This window comes from Aspergillus chevalieri, chromosome 3 (assembly GCF_016861735.1).
Source record: "Aspergillus chevalieri M1 DNA, chromosome 3, nearly complete sequence".
Taxonomy (NCBI): domain Eukaryota; kingdom Fungi; phylum Ascomycota; class Eurotiomycetes; order Eurotiales; family Aspergillaceae; genus Aspergillus; species Aspergillus chevalieri.
In genome coordinates, this window is record NC_057364.1 from 3930671 (window position 1) to 3949462 (window position 18792).

At 50.1% G+C, this 18792-nt stretch overlaps 7 protein-coding genes across 7 annotated transcripts; 3 read left to right on the plus strand and 4 right to left on the minus strand.

The window, feature by feature from the left end:
- Positions 1–2900: 2900 nt before the first annotated feature.
- ACHE_31355S (GMC family oxidoreductase) lies at positions 2901–4271 on the plus strand (the record flags this gene model as incomplete). The annotated part of the gene is made up of 5 exons (XM_043278074.1): positions 2901–2947; positions 2999–3118; positions 3172–3388; positions 3449–3994; positions 4068–4271. 5 exons carry the CDS (start codon positions 2901–2903, stop codon positions 4269–4271), a joined length of 1134 nt encoding a protein of 377 aa, XP_043135890.1.
- A 28-nt stretch (positions 4272–4299) lies between these two features.
- Positions 4300–4995, plus strand: ACHE_31356S (uncharacterized protein; the record flags this gene model as incomplete). Its single annotated transcript, XM_043278077.1, has 2 exons — positions 4300–4699; positions 4754–4995. The coding sequence occupies 2 exons, from the start codon at positions 4300–4302 to the stop codon at positions 4993–4995; spliced, it is 642 nt and encodes a 213-aa protein (XP_043135891.1).
- Positions 4996–5114: 119 nt separating this feature from the next.
- ACHE_31357A (GMC family oxidoreductase) lies at positions 5115–7189 on the minus strand (the record flags this gene model as incomplete). The annotated part of the gene is made up of 5 exons (XM_043278078.1): positions 5115–5170; positions 5217–5718; positions 5768–6656; positions 6706–6735; positions 6783–7189. 5 exons carry the CDS (start codon positions 7187–7189, stop codon positions 5115–5117), a joined length of 1884 nt encoding a protein of 627 aa, XP_043135892.1.
- Positions 7190–8292: 1103 nt separating this feature from the next.
- Positions 8293–9588, minus strand: ERG26_2 (C-3 sterol dehydrogenase/C-4 decarboxylase; the record flags this gene model as incomplete). Its single annotated transcript, XM_043278079.1, has 2 exons — positions 8293–8955; positions 9013–9588. 2 exons carry the CDS (start codon positions 9586–9588, stop codon positions 8293–8295), a joined length of 1239 nt encoding a protein of 412 aa, XP_043135893.1.
- Positions 9589–9933: 345 nt separating this feature from the next.
- Positions 9934–11006, minus strand: ACHE_31359A (ubiquitin-conjugating enzyme E2; the record flags this gene model as incomplete). The annotated part of the gene is made up of 3 exons (XM_043278080.1): positions 9934–9949; positions 10008–10852; positions 10917–11006. 3 exons carry the CDS (start codon positions 11004–11006, stop codon positions 9934–9936), a joined length of 951 nt encoding a protein of 316 aa, XP_043135894.1.
- A 200-nt stretch (positions 11007–11206) lies between these two features.
- ACHE_31360A (uncharacterized protein) lies at positions 11207–11712 on the minus strand (the record flags this gene model as incomplete). The annotated part of the gene is made up of 5 exons (XM_043278081.1): positions 11207–11307; positions 11363–11384; positions 11445–11539; positions 11596–11629; positions 11680–11712. The coding sequence occupies 5 exons, from the start codon at positions 11710–11712 to the stop codon at positions 11207–11209; spliced, it is 285 nt and encodes a 94-aa protein (XP_043135895.1).
- Positions 11713–13708: 1996 nt separating this feature from the next.
- ACHE_31361S (GTPase-activating protein LRG1) lies at positions 13709–17627 on the plus strand (the record flags this gene model as incomplete). Its single annotated transcript, XM_043278082.1, has 6 exons — positions 13709–14167; positions 14235–14937; positions 14991–15641; positions 15702–16778; positions 16840–17126; positions 17190–17627. 6 exons carry the CDS (start codon positions 13709–13711, stop codon positions 17625–17627), a joined length of 3615 nt encoding a protein of 1204 aa, XP_043135896.1.
- Positions 17628–18792: the final 1165 nt, after the last annotated feature.

An 18792-nucleotide genomic window follows, 5' to 3' on the forward strand; every position in this document is an offset into this window, starting at 1 on the left:
TCGTCTGTGCGGGGAGATGAAAAAGCGCGATGGCCGGGAAAGGCGTCAACGCGAAGAAGCCAGGATGATCGACGACGGCCGTTTCACCAGTTGAATGGCCGAATGGGGACGGATGGTAAGCAGTAGGGACGGTGATACACCCAAAATGGAGAAATAGGAATGGAAGGGTAAGCAGGAGACAGAGAATGGAGAAAACGGAGAAGAGAGGGAATTAGAGAGCGTCAAACGATAATATATGGGAGGGAGACAGGAATAGAGGTCACTAAAGCCGTAGAGGAGGGGAGATAATAATGTATGCTGTATGGTAACGCCCGTGTATCTGCGATGTTATTTACGGCTGGAAATACACGGTGGATGGAAATAATGCAGGTCGCACCACCAATGCAGTCCAATTACTAGTATTTACTAGTAGTAGAAAAAGGAAAGGTCATGCTATTATGATATATCCAGAAAAGGATCCATCAAGTTCATATATGGGTTGCCTTCATGGATTGATTTCAACGTCAGAGGACAGAGCACTGCTGAACTATGATCGACCAGCATATACAACTACGGACTACGGAGTACAAGTAGTGTGATTCTGGATACCTATTCCCATCGAATTGCCTTGTGAATGGCCAGTTTATGCCGGCATCATCATCCATGAATTCATCGCATCCATGTCTCGTGTCGAGTGGAGAGGTGGTTGAGTTGTAGTCTGTCCCCGGCTCTATATGGCATCTCCTCTCCGATCTTATCAACATCGCGATAACCGAAGGGCTCCAGCACTTCTACGAATGCCCAGAAAGATTCGATTTGTTTGTTTTGTACTTTTGATCTCATCCCGGCAAGCATCCAGAACAAAAAACCATCCCGGACAGTACATATAGCTATCCGAATCCCCTGTCTGTCTCGACTCCTCCCGGGGACTTTGTAACCGGCAATCGTTCCAATGCCAAATTATTATTCGCCATGAAAATCAGACACAAACAGACAGGGATATAAACTCTGGCCCGTGGTGATGATGTTGATGTACGCCATCTCTGGGCAGTCTGGACATTGTTCCGACCACAGAATCGGAAGGCCGTCACGCCACGCCACGCCAATTGACCATGGCCATTATTATGCTCTGATGCTCTGTCACCAACCCATGGATCCTTCCTCCGGACTCAGTCCAGTACCAGAGAAATTGAGCTCACCTGACCTGTCGTCTTGTCTAGAGCCGTTGTTCCGTAGTTTTCTTGTCGTCATTCCGGTGCTGCTGTTTTGTACAAGTTCGCAATGAGAACACTACGACAACAAGCTATTACCCGAAGCGGCCGGGCACATACAGCGTACAGAGACCATCTGCACAATGTCCCTCATTCTTTTGCCGGTTGGTAAGGGATTTTCGCTCTCCTTGCCGGCTGCAATGTGGTCTCACCTGTCTCATTTATTTGACCGTTATGTGTTAGCCGAACAGCATTTCAAACACGTTTCAAGCTGCTCGAGGTTCCAAAGGTATTCCGTCCATCGTCGTTCTATTTTCCTCTAATTTCCCTCCTGACCCAAATGGGAGTGAAGGAGGTACGCATCTTCCCTCTGCGGGGTCGAACACGTCGGCGGGGAGGTTATCCCGCAGCCGATAACGCTTAACCGCATTCGGCTAGTGACTGTCTCTTTCGGTCGTCCTTACTGAAGGCGCTGGATTGTACTTGGACAGACAGAGTCACAGCGCAGACTCCAGCATACGGTTTTATGCACAGAGAACGACACCAAATGCATTTTACTGCATCAGACCTCCTCATTCGATTCACGAATCACTGAACGGATATCATGAGTAGTGGGTCGGATCATCTCGGACACACGTCCGATCCAGTCACTGTCTTTTTGGTCGTCCAAGAACCAAGTCAAGTCCGGAAGAAGAGACGGAATTGGTCTCACGAATAGACTGGTAAGACTCAATTCCTCGGTCTCTGGGACGATCGCCTTTCCCCAGGTTTCATGGTCTTCTTCTCCATGCGGAGTGAACTAACTCTCCTACCCAACCCCACCAATACGGTCACTGGAACGCTCTCCCACTTAACTCTAAATTGGACTAGGTCTGAACGAAGATTGGAACATCTAGGGACCGGTTTCTCAGATTCCCCCGCATTGAGTCAGGATTCCTCAATCGTTGACCTTCGGGGTGACATCGATCGACTGGGATGCGGAGGTGATAATGGTAGGACATGGGTTGACTGCTATTGGTAGGTTTACGGGGTGAACACACCCAGGAGGGTCGGAGTCTGTACTGTTTTGAGTGTTCCTTGAAAGGGAGGTATACAGTCGTCTCACAACGGTACAACCACGCACCGGAGCCATGTGTTGACGCTGAGGTTGAAATCAGTTGTCACGTCGGCAGCACATACATCGCTGTTCTAGAAGCCAGCATTGTTACACCAGCCCTTGGCTTGACGTTGCCTGATCATCAAAAACTAAGCGTGATGGTACCCCGTAGCCCAGCAATGCAATAAGCATCGCGGAAACTCACCCAGTCGTCGACACAACATCTACACACCTCCCCTCTCACAGTCATGGAAAGCTAACCCGCACATTTCCGCGACACATGCCCGGAATCCCAAACTCCTAAAAACCGAGAATCGAACACTCCGTACTTTGGTAAAAGAGGCTCTGCACGGATTTCTCCGCGCAGACCTGCTTATCCTGCACGAGGCCACTTAGTACACGCTAGCCCCATACAATATATTACTGTCCCGCGTATATCGTGCTATTGCTCCAATGAGAGCCTCGGTTCGACCGCGGAATTAGAATCCTTTTCCGTCAGGGAAGAGAGTGAAAATGGATCTTGTCATACAGGTGTAGAATGCGAGGCATATATATACCTGAGGACCCATAGGTTCAATTGTCAGAAACAGAGACGACGAGAAAGGAACAACGCAATGGATCTATCCAGTGAGCTCGAATATTATGACTATATTATCTGCGGGTGAGCACGTCCAATCCACGGAGTTCTCGAATTTCGACTAACTCTCTCAAGAGGAGGAACGTCAGGATGCGTCGTGGCCGGCCGACTAGCAGAAAATCCCAACGTCAAGATTCTCCTTGTCGAAGCCGGACAGCACAATAAAGACCTCGAAAATGTCCATATGGTGGGCGGGTTAGTCGCTCTTCCTATGTCTTTTCAACTATACACTAACAGTGAATCTACAGCTGGTCCAACAACTTCGACTCCGAAACAGACTGGAACATCATCACACCCCCGATGAAAGGCGTCGATAACCGTCAAGTCAAGCTCAGCAGAGGCAAGTTCCTGGGCGGTTGTAGCGGGTGCAATGGCACGCTCTGCATCCGGGGGAGCAAGCAGGACTTCGACGATTGGGGGTTGGAGGGGTGGAGTGGGGAGGAGTTCTTTGGCTACATGAGGAAGGTACGTTCCCTTTCCTCTCCCATCAAGATTCAATTACAATGCTTACAATGTGCTGTGAAGGCAGAAACCTTCCACCCAAAACCCTGGTTCGACGCCAACGAACAAGCCCACGGCTACAATGGCCCTCTCCACACCGAACCGCACGATCTCGCACCTATCTCGCAGCTCATAATGGCCTCCTTTATCTCCGAAGGCTTACCCCATGTCCCAGATATGTTCTCTACAGGCGAGACACCGCACGGATGCGGCCATGCCCCGCGGTCAGTGTACAATGGTCTACGGACGACGAGCGCCGATTTCGTTACGAACGGGTATACGCGCAAGAACATCACCGTCGTGACGGGGAGTACAGTGGACCATGTGCTCGTTGAGCCGGATACCCGGACAGGAGAGCTAGTGGCGCGCGGTGTTCTCGTTCAGGGTACGCTTAACGGTGATGTGAGAGCATACCACGCAAAGAGGGAGGTTGTTATCTGCGGAGGCGCATACTGCAGCCCTGCTATCCTCCTGCGCTCTGGAATCGGACCAAGAGCTGAACTGCAGAAACACGATATTCCATGCGTGGTGGATTCGCCTGGTGTAGGCCAGAATCTCATGGATCATCCTGTACCCCTCCCTCCACCACCTTCCATCACCTTACCCTACATCATTCTCCACTCCGATGCTAATAACGGGCTAGATCGTATTCATATTCTACGAAACCGCCCACCCAAACCTAACAACCGACCACCTGGTTTACCACGACAACGCCTTCGAAACCACCTACAACCTCTGGAAAACAAATAAATCCGGCTTTCTCTCCACCTTCCCTTTCGGCGCCTTCGCCTACGCGCGTCTCGACGACCGTCTCGCCAACGAGCCTCTGGCAACAAAATCAAAATAAGTCCAGGTATCGAAACGGACGAGACCCGATGTCCCTCCTCCCATCGAAACAACCAAACATCGAACTCTTCACGACAGAATGCTACGGTGGCCCAAAGCAATATGACAAATTCCCCGCGAATCCTAACACGCATGTCTTCTCGATTATAGCGGAGTTGTTCTCCCCGCATTCTCGCGGTAGCGTTACGCTATCTTCGAAAGATGGACGTGCAAACCCTGTCGTCGATTGTAACTACTTGGACCATCCGCTGGATATGCTGGTTTTGTCCGAGGGCGTGCGGTTTGCGAATGAGATTATTATGAATGGGGCTGGGACGAAGGGGATTATTAAGGGGTCTTGGCCGGAGGGACTGGGGTATGGGACGCCTGGGGAGGGGTTCACGACGAGGGAGGATTGGGTGCCATATGTTAAAGAACATGCTACTACTTGTGAGTTTTTCTTTTATCCCGGATCTTTTTGAGAGGGGTATGCTAATGATGAAGGCTACCATGCTGCCGGGACTTGCGCTATGGGTAAGGGTGATAATCCTATGGCGGTGCTGGATAATAAGCTGCGCGTGCGTGGGGTTGCGAACCTTCGCGTGGCAGACTGCAGTATCATGCCTACTCTTCACGGAGGACACACCCAGATGCCTGCGTACGGTATCGGCGAGAAGTGCGCGGACCTGATCAAGGAAACTTGGTCAATGAACAATATGGGCCAGGGTTTGCATGCTGTGTTATAGTCTATTCTAATGCAGTTTTATCTCACAATGTCATTCGCAGTCTCTTCTGGCAGTATGGTACGTAGCAAGCAAATACATCCTAATATACAACTATACCCCATAACTCTAACCGAAATCCATCAAACCTCACACTTAGGCGATACAATATCCGACGCAATCTTTTCTGCAAGCATATCTGTACTGATTAGCAAGAATCATTTTTAGGTGAGCAAAAGACGTACAAACTGTCGACTGAGGATGCCCCGGAACCAAGATCGGAAATGAACTGGCATCGACCACTCTCAATCCTTCCACCCCATACACCCGAGCTTTGCTATCAAGCACAGCCATACTATCCTCACGAAGTCCCATCTTACACGTACAAGCAGCATGATAGATAGTCATTACGGTGTTGCGAATAACATCCAAGATCTGTTCGTCGGTTGCGTGTTCCATGCCAGGGAAATACTCGTCTCCCACCACGATAGGCGCCATGGCCTCACTGTGAAATGCGGCTCGAATTCGCTTATATGCGGCAACGGCTAGCTGCTGATCTGTTTCTGTCGACAACCAGTTCAGGTTGATCTCCGGTAGGTCCTTTGTATCGGCAGACTTGATAGTGACATTTCCACTGGAGGTCGTTGCCAGAATACTGGCCAGGATCGTAGCGTACTGCGGACCACCCTTTGGTTGCCCAGTGAAGGGTTTGGAAAAGTCGCCGACATACGCAGCCGCCGAGAGGTACTATCCGCTATGTCAATTTCTTTCCTAGGAAAAGACTCCGAGTCCATACCTCAAGCTCAGGCCAATCATCGGGAAACCACTCAAGCTCTTCCTTTGTTTTCGCAAAAAAGTTAGACCGTAGCGCTTCGGGAACCTTCTCAAAGGCAATGTAATCGGTGACTGGGTTCGTGAGCATCCCGGTGCGAGTGGTGATGTATTTCGTCAGCTGCTCAGTCAGAAACAAAGGATCCGCAGCCAGCTTGGTGAAAGTCTCAAGAGCCACTTGGTAGGTTGGACCAAAGAAGACGTGGTCCCGCAGGTTCTGACCAACTCCAGGGAGACTCGAGATGACATCGATCCCATGTGCCCGCAGGGTATCGGCTGGTCCGACACCAGAAACCATCAAGAGCTGAGGAGACTGGAAAGCGCCTGCTGAGAGAATAACTTCGTACTTGGCACGCAGTGTATAAGTCACTAATCCCGTCTTCACCCTCACGCCAGTTGCTCGCTTCGAAGAATCAAACATGATCCGCTTGGCCAGGGTACCGATGTATACTTTCAGGTTCCGTAAGCGCTGTGAAGATGACGCCCCATAGAAGAAGGCGGTCTTCGAACTACTTCTTGTCTGATCAAACGACCGAATCGTAGAAGTCGAGTACTGGGAGCCGTTTAACGATCCACTGTTGAAGTCCGTTGTCTCGTGGATACCAATCGCTTCAAGTCCTCGTTCCATCCAACTGGAAAACGACATGGCGTAGTCGGAATAAGTCACTTGAAGAGGCTCGCCATGCTCAGCAAAAGCGTCCATGTTATACCGCGCCGTGGCATTGCAGGAGCGAAGTTTGACACTTGGAGGCGTAAACGCGACCGTCTTCGTAAAGAATGGGAACACGCTATCGAAAGCATAGCTCTGGTCCTGAACGAGATCGGCCCAGAGCTGCATCGACTGCTTAGTCGGTCTGTTCACATTAGTATATCCGACAGCAGCACCAGAGGACAATTGTATACCTCTGATAGATCATAAAGTTCAAAGCCGACCTAAACACCATCAGCATTGCAACCACCCGATCAAAAAACAAACATACGATCCCCCTAAGCACTTCCCCCGAGGATAATGCACATCCCTCCCATTCGCCCCAGAAACATTATACGTCACGAAATGCCAATCAATCAAAGACGTCGACTTGGGATCCGACCCCACACCCAAACTGTCCGCCCCCGGTATTTTCGCAGTCCAAGCCAAGGTCTCGTAGATTCCTCCTGCCTCGACCAGAGCCACACGGTGGTTGTGCTCGGCCAGACGAGATGCAATCGTTATACCGGCAGTGCCGCCACCGATGACGATGTAATCGAATTCGGCGTCGAGATTGGGGACGGCGAGAAGTTCTTCGGGGAAGGCGTCGGTCCAGGTGGGCGTGTCGGACGAGCAGTTTGGCGGGATGGTGGCAGCTGATGCTAGGGCTAGCAGCAGGAAGAGGTAGATTAGAAACATGGTGAAGAAACGAGGGACTGCCAACGAGTGAAAAGTAGCGTGGAATGGGATGGGTAGAATAGAGAAATAGAATGGTCGAAGGCATTTTGGAGATTGTCCAGGTTATTAATGGCAGTCTCGAGGTCGTTCTTGCCATTGCGGCAAGCACTATTGCGGAAGCAATCGATAGCAGTCTGGTCGTTCTTTCCCATTTGGCAAACCACGGCACCCTGACCAGCCATTGTCAGCGGACATAAGCAGTGATCAAGCAAATATCAGTACAAATCGTTCGTTTGCACCATGTAAATGGTGAAACTATAAGTAAATATAAATCTATCACTATTTCCTCGATAGCAACCACTTTTCCTCTTCATCCTCCAAGCAACAACCTCTCTCCCACTTTACCTATACCACCCATCCCATCCTCCCAGTGACCAAAATGACCAGCCACCCCTTCTTCTCCTCCTTCCGAGACTTTACACCTACCCATCCTCCCCCATAAGCACCGACTTCCAACGCCTCGCCAACCACCGCGGCTGGAAGATCAACTCCAGACGCTGGAAACAAATGTGGAATCAGTGCATGAACCTCGAGTACGACAGGTTGATCGGGAACACTCTCTCGTCGCTGCAGAACTGGCAGAGGCTTTGAGGGGAGGTTAGTCTTGGGGATGGGACGAGGTTTGGGTCGATTACGAAGGGTAAAGCTGTATGTCATTTCTTTTTTTTTTATTTGAATCAATGGTCGAGTGAGTACTGATAATGACTATGGTAGGCATTGCAGGGTGTGTATGTGAATAGCGTGGATCTGCTTGATGCGAGACGGATGGGGGCGAAAGTGAAGATGTTTATGAGTATCAAGCAGTTGACCCAATACACGAAGCAGAAGGGAAAGGTGTTAGCAGGGTTTTGGTTAAGAAGGACAAGTTGCCCAGGTTTCTTTTGAGGGTTCTTGTTTAGAGTCGTTAGCTGTGCTGGTGAATGGACATGGACATCTGGATATTGAATCCTGTTGATACTTTTTGTCGAATTATCAATTCAAATTATTAGACTTTGAATATTACCCGTATAATACATTATATACGCCATATTAGTCCAAAAAAAGCAAATATCCCACGAAATCCATCACAGATCCTTCTTGCCACTACTCTGTTGCTCATTCGCCAACACATACCCAACAGCCCGTCTCAGACCCTCATCAACCGAGACAACAGGCCGATAGCCCAAGCGCAGCTTAGCTTTGTCGGAATTATAGTACCGCGTCATGCACGAATACCGAACCATCCGTCGCGTCAGACGCGGTGTCTTGCCAAACAGACCCAGGACGGTTTCCGCAAGACCACCAATAGGACCCAGCAGCCCCTCAGGAAGCTCCCACACCTGGTCTGGCTCGACGTACTTGTCGGTCAATGCCCAGGCGGCATGCGTCATATCCCAGAAGTAGACCGGGGAGTCGTTGGTGATGTTGAACGCCTCGCCATCGATGCGCTCGTAGTCCAACGGCGCGCTCTGGCCGGCGTCGTAGCGGTTCTTGGTGGCGGATAAGCGGTAGGCGGCTAGTAAGTGGGCGTATGCGATGTTGCCGACGTAGGTGAAATCGAACAGGTTGTTGTTCTCGCCCAGCTGCATCTTCAGGACGAACGGCGACGCCTTGGACGAGTGTTCCAAGATCTTGTAGGTGAACGAGGTATCTTTCTCTCCGTAGATACCGGCAGGACGGAGAGCGCAGGTCAACATGGACGAGGGAGATGTCTGGTTGTACTTCAGGACGAGTTCTTCTGCGTCCGCCTATTGTCCATCAGCACCAAGCAGAACAGCCATGAAACGGGCGATAAAAAGACGAACCTTAGTCTCCGAGTAATACTCTAACTGCTGCTCCCCCCGAACGTAAGGCCACTTCTCATCCACATTGATCAAATCGCTCTGCGTATCATGCACCACCGAACTCGAGCTCGTGTACACAAACGCCTTACACTTCCCACCCCACTCCCCATGCGCGCCGCCCGCAACCTCCACCAACGTCTTCGTCCCGTCCACATTCACCTTGCGCAACAACGGCTTGTTTCCCTCCAACATCGACGGCGAAGCGGTGTGGATAACCACGTCGGGCTTGACGGCGCGGAACACGGACAGCATCGACTCGACGGAGGTGATGTCGCCATCGTAGTACTGCGCGCCGGGGAGACGGTTGTTGTTCGTTCGCAGGTCCACCACGTGAACCTTCGCTAAGCACCGCGGATACCGGTCTTTCAGGTTGGGGACGTCGAATCGGGCATCGCCTTCGATCTTGGGGAGGGCGACGCTGGGGTCGGTCTCGGATGGGAAGTTGAGCAGGTGGTCAACAATGTGCCAGCCGAGGAATCCACAGCCTCCAACGACCAGTACATTGCCCAGCTCCATTGTAGGGTGCTTGCTCGACATTTTGGTGTTTTATGAAGGAAAAAAAAAAAAGAAAAGGTACGGTTTGTGAAAGGTTGGGGGGAAGTTGATGACGGGGCAATTCAGGCGGAGATGAATTTACGGAGCTGGCCTGGGCATATCCAAATCGGGGAAAGTAGAAAAGCTCCGACCCCTTTCGATTCTACAGAGTATGACAGACAAAATAATATTTATTCAACCCGATGAATTGCTTCATAAGTTGTTGTCTGGCATTGCTAGCAGTATTATTCTTTGAAACCCGAAAAGATACACTTTACAACTTGAGTTGGAACTATTCCGGATATTTAGTAACTGAGAATGACATCTCCGATAACAGACCGTAGAATACTATGCATAAGCATATCTGTCATTGCAAAGGACATTAGTGTTCAGGTATCATACAGATAGTATCGAGCACTCACTCTGCACTTCTCTCGACTGACCGGCGGAGCTCCCGATTATATCGTTTTCGATCGTCTGGAGAACCCCAGAACATCCTGGTCGCTTCCGGGTGCACGTTTGTTCGCGGGTCATAAGGAGACTCCTCTTCCAGGGCCGCTACAATTGCGTCGACATGGCACCGCATGTCATCAGTCCGTGCAGGAAAGTAACATAGGATCCCGCACTTGGCCACGCGATAGTGGAACAGCGGCGATTCGACAAACACACGGGGTTGATCCTCCGGGAAATCTGGGCTCAGGTAGATCTTGATATTGAAGATACCACCATCCAAGTGAGTCATGGGCCGACCAAAGTAAGTCAGCTGCCAAAGAAAGGGATTGCTGTCGACTATGTGCAGATCCACGGTGAAGTTCTTGTGATTTTTGTATTTTTCGACAATCTGTTCGTACTGTCGTCTCAAATTTTCAGAGATGCCGGCTTCTTGTTCCTGAGCGGCTTTCCCTCTTAGAGTCCAACCCATGGTCTCAGCGATGATGGCATCTTTGACCTGGTTGATCCGATTTCGTAGATTAGGGTAGTCAAAGTGCCCGTCCATTGAATTTCCGGGATTTTCAAATGGCATCCTCGTGAATCTTCCTTTGCGCGTTACTTCGCATTCTCCTTGGGCGATGGATTGCATATAACAATCATAATACCACAAGAACCTCCTTTTACGCAGGTCTGCAAAGGTATCGGTGATATCGGCTCCTTCGTCGACGTCCTTTTCCTCTTCTTCATCAGTGGGATTGATCGTACTGTTCGCTTTGATACCGAGAATGCACTCGAGAGGCTCGATGACAGAGATCCGGATGCTTTCGTGGCGAATCTACATCGTAAAATGCGAAGATGTCAGCACAAACCCAGTATATAGTGCGAGAAGGTGTCTTCACCTTAGCGGCATAGGCCTTCATGTCCTTTTTGTCTCCATCTGATTCAGCCAATTCGTACCCAGGCTCGTTCTCATAAGGATTGGAGGACATCAAGCTCTGGATGGAGATTAGAATGGACTCCAATCCTTGCGCAGATGACCATTCCTCCCCACGATCGCCACGCCAAGTTCTGTATCATTCTATCAGTCGTGTCCTCACAGGGGCTTTGATGGCTGAGCTCACCCGAGAATCGACCTGTACAACAAAGCTCATATCAGTATGCGTGTCAGTATCGCCATCTGCCACAAGACTCACAGGCAAACTTTGCCGCAGGAGTAGATATTGGGGTTGAAGCGACACTGCCCGTGATTCGTCGTCAGGGCTCGAACAACGGGAGGGCCTGCTGGATAGTCTGCAGAAGGCATGAGCTGGGGGCGCTTTTCACATTGAGCTGGCTTGGAAGCTACCTGTGCCAAAGATAATCGAGAACTATAGAAATTCAATGGTTAGCGCGCGGCTTCAGATTCCTTGAGCATCAGAACAGCGCACCTCAAAGAAACCGAATTGGTAGGGTGTATCAGGTGGGCCCATGATTAGAGCACGAACATTGCGCAGATCCCCATCGTCACAAGCTATCGCAAGAGCTGCTTAGGTTAACAGAGGTCAGGTCACCTCTGCGATAAGAAATCCGGTAACTCACACAAGTCTATATTGCTCTGGAGTTGCTTGATCTCCTGGATTCAGTGTTAACAACGTATTGTGCTTTCCAGCAAGGCGCTCTTACTCTGGAAATGCGAAGAATCGACTGGTTGGCCATGGTATGAGGATAGGTAGTGACGGTATCGCGATCAGCTGTAAGGCGTCCGTTGCGAATTGTCGTCCATGGAGTTATAGCTCATCTGAGTAAATCGACGTGGAATCCTCACTGAAATAGGAATTGGGACGGTCAGAGCCTCAGAGTGACAGGCAAATAGAAGGAACGAGCGCGTCTAGAGAAAAGGGAAGGAGAGCCAGAAGATAAAAGGTTCCTCCGCAGGTGACAGTGAATGACGGACCATACAACAATTATCTTGATTCCTTCTTGAAGTGATATGCGGTCATTATGTTTGCTAAAGTGCTCGGTTATTCCATGGATACGTCCAACCTACGCGGAAAATACAGCATCTGATTGACGCCCAGGTTTACTGTTTGCCGGGGCAGGCATAATAAGGTTATGGGTAGGACAAGATCAGGGACATACTTCACCGGCGATTAGTACCTATAGTATCCCGTAGTGAGCCTCCCACCCAAGGGCCATTAATCTCCAGGGCTGCGCAACGGTCGCCCAGTTCCATGTTTCGACGTCCACTGGTACTGCCGGCAAAACTTGGTTGAAACATAATTCCATTATACCAGGGGTTAGCGGCCTTGTTTGTTGCTATTTTTCTTGATTTGTGTCCCCCTAGCATAACCTCAAGGATATATAGTACATGGTAAGGAAGACAAGGTAACCCTCAATTCTCTGAAGAGAACATGCTCCTCGTATCAAATCAATGATCAATCTGGCAGGCGGTCAGTCCCACGGTGAAACATGCACGTGACTGACGTGTGGGCTGATACAAGAGGATAATTTAAAACGATTAATCTAAGGAGACCAAGAGGGAATTAGGAGGGCCAGAGATGAATTAACTACTATTAATATAACACTGTAGTTTCTATATTGACGCTCTGTCTGTATAGTTAGGAGAGGACACCACCTCCCATTGTAGGACTCACTTGTACAGAGTAGTTAACTGTGTAGATACTGTAGAAGCTGTTTTCTCTTCCTGCCCCCTCTTCTTACAGACCACTCTACTCTCCTCCCTCTCTCTTTCCATCCTCACTCACCTCCATCGTTGCATTGCATTGCGTTCCATTTTTCATCACTCCTGGACCTCCCCCGTCACACCTTCACACGGCTGCTTCCCTTTTTCGTCTATTTTTTTTTTCCCTCCGTTTTAATTAAACCCGATCTTCTGCGGCGGTCGTCCCTGTCCCTGGTCCCTTTTTGACTTGTATACCCACACCACCCATTGTTCCCAACCCCCTCTTCTCTACGACGCGCGCATTCCCTCTACTCGGGATACATTCGAAGACCAGGAATGATCGTGTCTTTCTTGGACTGCGTGCTCCGCCGCTTGTTGGTCTCATTCTGAGCTCCAACGCTTCTCTCCATCCAAAAGGAAACGACGCTACCTCCTGTTTTAAATTGCTCTTTTTCTACTCGCAACGTGCACAAGCGCATCACGACGCGAGCTACTACTCCTACTCCCTATAACAGTACAAAATCGTGGACAGTGAGTGCTATCTCTACTCCGTACCTGTTGTTTGCGCTGTCATTCCCGCTCCCCGAAGTTGACCTCTCCCTCTTCCACCGCCCCGCGAAACACTGCCTACTATTGATCGTGGACCTGCCGTGCGAATCAATCACGCCCGAAAATCCTCCCGACTCACTCTTGAGAACAATCTCCAATGAATTGATTCTGACATTCATACTATCTCAGAAGACCTCCGTTCGCAACGCTGTGTTGATATCGTTGAACAATTCCCTCTCACCTCGCTCTTTCCTCAAAACCCCCCTCTCAACCCCCTAAACAAAGCGGTCCCAGCTCTTCTTGGCAGCGATCACCACGACCACGACTTCTCTCGAATTTTCGGACAACAAAACCTCCCCGATCCGCCCATTTCCTTTTTTTTTTTCGTTTTTGTTCTGGATATTCTTTTCTCCCTGTTCGAGTCGTGACATTGATATTGGCTTGGGCCGGGCTTGATTCCATAAGGTTTCTTTTACGGATATGCCTCCCGGCGACGTTCCTCTACCGGACAGCCTCGTGCCGGGCAACGGGGCTGTCCGTCCTACTCTGAATACCGGCGGCTACGGTGGCAGTCACCAATCGCAAACCCCGACTTCCCCGGCCGATACCAGTGCCCCCTTCGACTCCCCACGCAGACAAGCAGGAAGGAATGGATCAGTCGCGAGTGGTTACGACACGCAGAACCCGGATGGTCGCATGGGTCGCAGGTTAGACACGAATCTTTCCCCCATTGCAAGAGATCCGTCGACTCCGCGCGATTCTCCTACGGCATACTGGGACAGACCGACACCACGCGACCGATCCCGTCCGGGCCCTCGATCGCACACCAAGTCTCCTGGGAGTACCCCACGCGTATGCAAGAAGTGCGGTGAACCCCTCGTTGGTCAATTCGTGCGAGCTCTGGGTGCAACATTTCACTTGGAATGTTTTAGGTGTGAGGTAAGTCGCATTGGGCTGGGAAGAGAAGACGTGATCCGATTTGACGCTGACTTGGTTGTGGATATAGGACTGCGGCCAAATTGTCGCGTCCAAGTTTTTCCCTGTCGATGCGGAAGACGGCAGTGGGCAATACCCCCTTTGCGAGATCGACTATTTCCGACGTTTGAATCTGCTCTGTCACGAGTGCGGTGGTGCCCTGCGTGGCTCCTATATTACGGCCCTGGACCGTAAATACCATATCGAACATTTCACCTGCTCCGTGTGTCCAACGGTTTTTGGTGCACAAGACTCCTATTACGAGCATGAGGGCAAGGTCTACTGCCATTTCCATTACTCCACTCAATTCGCCCAACGCTGTCATGGTTGTCACACTGCGATCTTAAAACAGTTTGTCGAAATCTTCCGCAATGGTCAGAATCAACACTGGCACCCTGAGTGCTATATGATCCACAAGTTTTGGAATGTCCGCCTTGCCCCCACAGGTCAGCCTTTGGAGCCGCCGGAGAAGGACCTCGATGCCACCGATGAAGATCGGAACAGGGTTCGTGAGGAAGAAGACATCATGGAGGAGAAGGTCTACAAGATTTGGAGTATCCTTTCGAGTTTTGAAGAGTCTTCCGCGGCATGTATCTCGGACATGCTCCTGAATGTGAGCAATGGTGCATACACGGAAGGTGTGCTTATCGCCAAGCGATTCATCGCCCATGTCGATGTCCTTTTTGCCGCCATTGACCAATTGGCCGGGTACATCAAGTCGCAGGGCATGAAAGGTCAGTTTTATCACACCCGTCTCATTTTCGTTCTCCTACTAAAACGCTAGTAGATCTCGCCTACGGACGCGAATCAAAACTCTTGTGCAAGAAGATTGTTGCTTTCTTTGCTCTCCTATCCAAGACACAAGAAACCGGAGTACAGAAACTGGGCGTTACTCAGGAGCTCTTATCGTTGGTCACCGGTCTTGCTCATTACCTCAAACTTCTTATCCGCATCGGTCTCCAAGGAGCCTTGAAACTTGAAAGGGAAAAGAGGGCCCCTGATGGACTGCACCGCTTCCTGGACCATCTTGGAGACCTCGAAGCCCTCCGCCCAGCTACAGAGGAAGAATCTGCAGCCGCTTTGATGACGAGTGTCGATGGCCTTGCCAATCAACTTTCCGACTGTTGCGTTGCGTGCAGGGAACCGATCGACGACGAATGCGTCATGTCAGCCGACCAAAGGTGGCATGTCAAGCCGCCTCACCTCAACTGCACAGCTTGCCAGCGGGAACTCCTTTCCAACCTGTCGGATGCGGTGTACAATTCGAAGGATAAGCGGGCTTATTGCAAGAACTGCGCAGGGCAGAGAGGCATACCTTCCGAGGCTGGCCAGTTTGTTCGCGTTTCGAAACTACAGCAATTCGTCTTCTTGCTCAAAGTCGCTCTTGCCCGACTCCTTGCTGTATTGCGGGCAGGAGGCACTGTGCCCCCAGCTCCAGGTATGTCAACGATGCCACCCAACCCTACAGTTTCCCCCAACACTAACGGAGTATTTGTAGGCGACGCCAATGCGCAGGACCAAGGCCCATTGGGTAACGTTCATCGGTCCAATACCCGCAAGACGTACGCTAATGCTGCTAAAGAGGGCACGGAAGGGTCTTCGCTCGAGCAAACTGTGGGTGAAATGCGACGCCTGCGGTCGATTCGCAATGAACGTACCTTGTCAACAACGTACAAAAAGGCTCGGGCCTCCCGAATTATCGACGGGCCCCAAGGGAGAAGCGCACGGCCGGGCTCTGCGGGTGGTGAAGGCACTGACCCACGCGGCCATGGTTTCCAGATTGTAGAGGAACGGGATGCCAACGGCGAAACAGTCACAGAACTGACCTTTGGCAATCAGGATGCCCTGACGTTGGACGACATTCCGAGAATTGTCGCAGCCGAACACGCCAAGGAACAACGCCCGAACGCTTACAGGCACGCTGGCACCAAGCTTGTCGGGACCGGCGAACCGCTTCCCAGATACAAGCCAGGCCATCAACGCGGAGTATCTGGGGCAAACAACCTGGAACCGCATATTATGGGCAGCACTGGCAGAACAAAGAAGTATTTCTCTGAACTCTCCGCTCTGGAATATTTCATCGTCCGTCATGTGGCCGTGCTATCTATGGAGCCGTTATTGGAAGGCTACTTTACCTTGGAAGAACTGCTCTCGCTGATCGAGTCTCGCAAACCAAGCATCTGGAATGTCTTTGGCCGTGCCTTCAACAAGGATCCCAAGAAGGGTGGTAAAAAGAAGGGCGTGTTCGGTGTCGCTCTGGATGTTCTTGTCGACAAGGAAGGTACAGAATCAAGTCATGGTGTTGGGCCTGGTGCCCTTCGTATCCCAGCATTAATCGACGATGCTGTGTCGGCCATGCGGCAGATGGACATGTCTGTTGAGGGAGTGTTCCGAAAGAACGGAAATATCAGACGTCTCAAGGAACTCACTGATCTCATCGACAATCGATATGAGGCAGTTGACTTGACCAAGGACAGCCCCGTTCAAATTGCCGCGCTTCTGAAGAAATTCCTTCGAGAGATGCCTGACCCGCTTTTGACTTTTAAGCTCCATCGCCTTTTCGTTGTGTCTCAAAGTAAGTTGCCTTCCATATCTTTTATTCAACACAACCTGGAGACTAACCACATGCACAACAGAAATCCCTGACCCAGAGAAGCAGAAACGAGTGTTGCATCTTACCTGCTGTCTCTTACCCAAGGCTCATCGGGACACCATGGAAGTTCTCTTTGCTTTCCTTAACTGGACATCATCGTTCTCCCACGTGGATGAAGAGTCTGGAAGCAAGATGGACATTCACAATCTGGCAACCGTCATGACCCCTAATATCCTGTACCCCAATGCCAAGAATAGCACGGTGGATGAGAGTTTCCTTTCGATTGAAGCTGTGAACGCGCTTATTGCATACAACGACAACATGTCCGAGGTAAGTTTCCCGTTGTTACCGTCCGATCGCTGCAGTCGCTTACCTGAATCTCTTTATTTGTAGATCCCCGAAGACCTGCAGGGGGTCCTCAACGATACAAGCTTCTTCAAAGAAGAAGTTACGACGAAGGAAATTCTCAAACGATACGGAGACATTGCCCGCGGAAGCTTCTCACAGAAGACAAACAACGGTGGCGAGACTTTTACAATCACCAATTCCAGCCGCAGTGCAAATGCCCCGACATCCGCGCGTATCGAAACAGATCCATCACAGGATGCTGCGTGGCAAATGCAGAGCTCAGTTCGGCACGTTCAAAGTCCAGTGGCAGGTCAATCACACAATGCCAGCCCTGCGCCTCCGGACTTTGTAGCCCCGCAACTCAAACGAGAGCGCAGTGTCAGCAATGGCAGCCAACCGAATTCTATTCAATCCGAAGGAGGAGCTCAGCAGATGCCGTACAGATCGCGTCAGGGAGCAGGGCCCATGGGTGTTGCCGGTTAACCGGTAGCTCCAGACTTTGTTTTTCTTTTTTTGTTTTTGAGCGATATATGCATTACCCTAATTTCTTGCACAGTTAAGTCTCTTTCCTTTCTCGTCGATGGACCTTTTTTTCTTTTCTTTTTTTTTTTGCATTCGTTTTGAAGCTCGGTTTGAATGCAACCGGCGTAAAGTTGGGCTTGTCAAGCGTTTTCATCATTTCTGTTTCTCCACCGTCAGGAATGGGTGGATGGAGTTGACTTTTCTTGCTTCGCATTGACATGAGTTTCGAGTGTTCCCTTACAATGGCCGGCATAGCCGGCTATCTACCATGACGGATGGACGACATCTTGCTTACTCTTATTTCTATTATCTCCCTTTTCTTTCTGCTTTTCTTCGGCCTTGACCCACTGTTTATAAAAGTGTACGGAGTAGTTATATTTTCATCACGATGCGACGGTGTTGCTTGGCCTTTGGATCCTGTTTCCATATATTTTGTCCGGCCAACTGATTGGTTATGCATGTCTGAAACTTGGATGCTATATCATTTCCTTTCCTCTTCTCCAACCTGCGTCCTGGCTAGGACGCCTGCAAATCGCAAAGATACCTTGTGCCGAGTCTGATGTTGTTTCTTCTTTTTGATCTGTCTGTTTTAATTGCCTTTACTCTTATTCTTTTTCTCTTTATCGTTCGCGTACAGCTCTTTTTCGTGCTGATATCCCAAAGTTGCCTGTTTACTGTTTTTGCCCTATTGCATTTCCATATACATTACGTTGCTTGAATCCCTCGTTGATTCTATTTGGCACATTGGTGTAGTGCCAGCGGATAAAATGGTGGTGTAACTTACATAGATACTGTTTGTTGTGAATGAGGACGTATAATTGTTGCTGCTGAGATTTTTCTCACTATGATTTGTAGTTAGACTGTACGCCTGAGGTTAGAGAGGGTCGGTATACCGCCAGAGCGAGAATATCATCGATGCTTTAACATCAAAGGCTACTAATGGAACGGTCTGAAGAAAGGGACTAGAGAAAGATCAAACTGATGAATTGAAAGAAATGCAATATCCTCGACACTGAAGCAATGCAAAGAAACAACCCAAACCAAGGTTTAGAACGATACAAGGCAATTATAAATGCAAAACAGAAATGATAGCGCAGAAAAAAAAAAGTAAAGAACCCAGACAAGA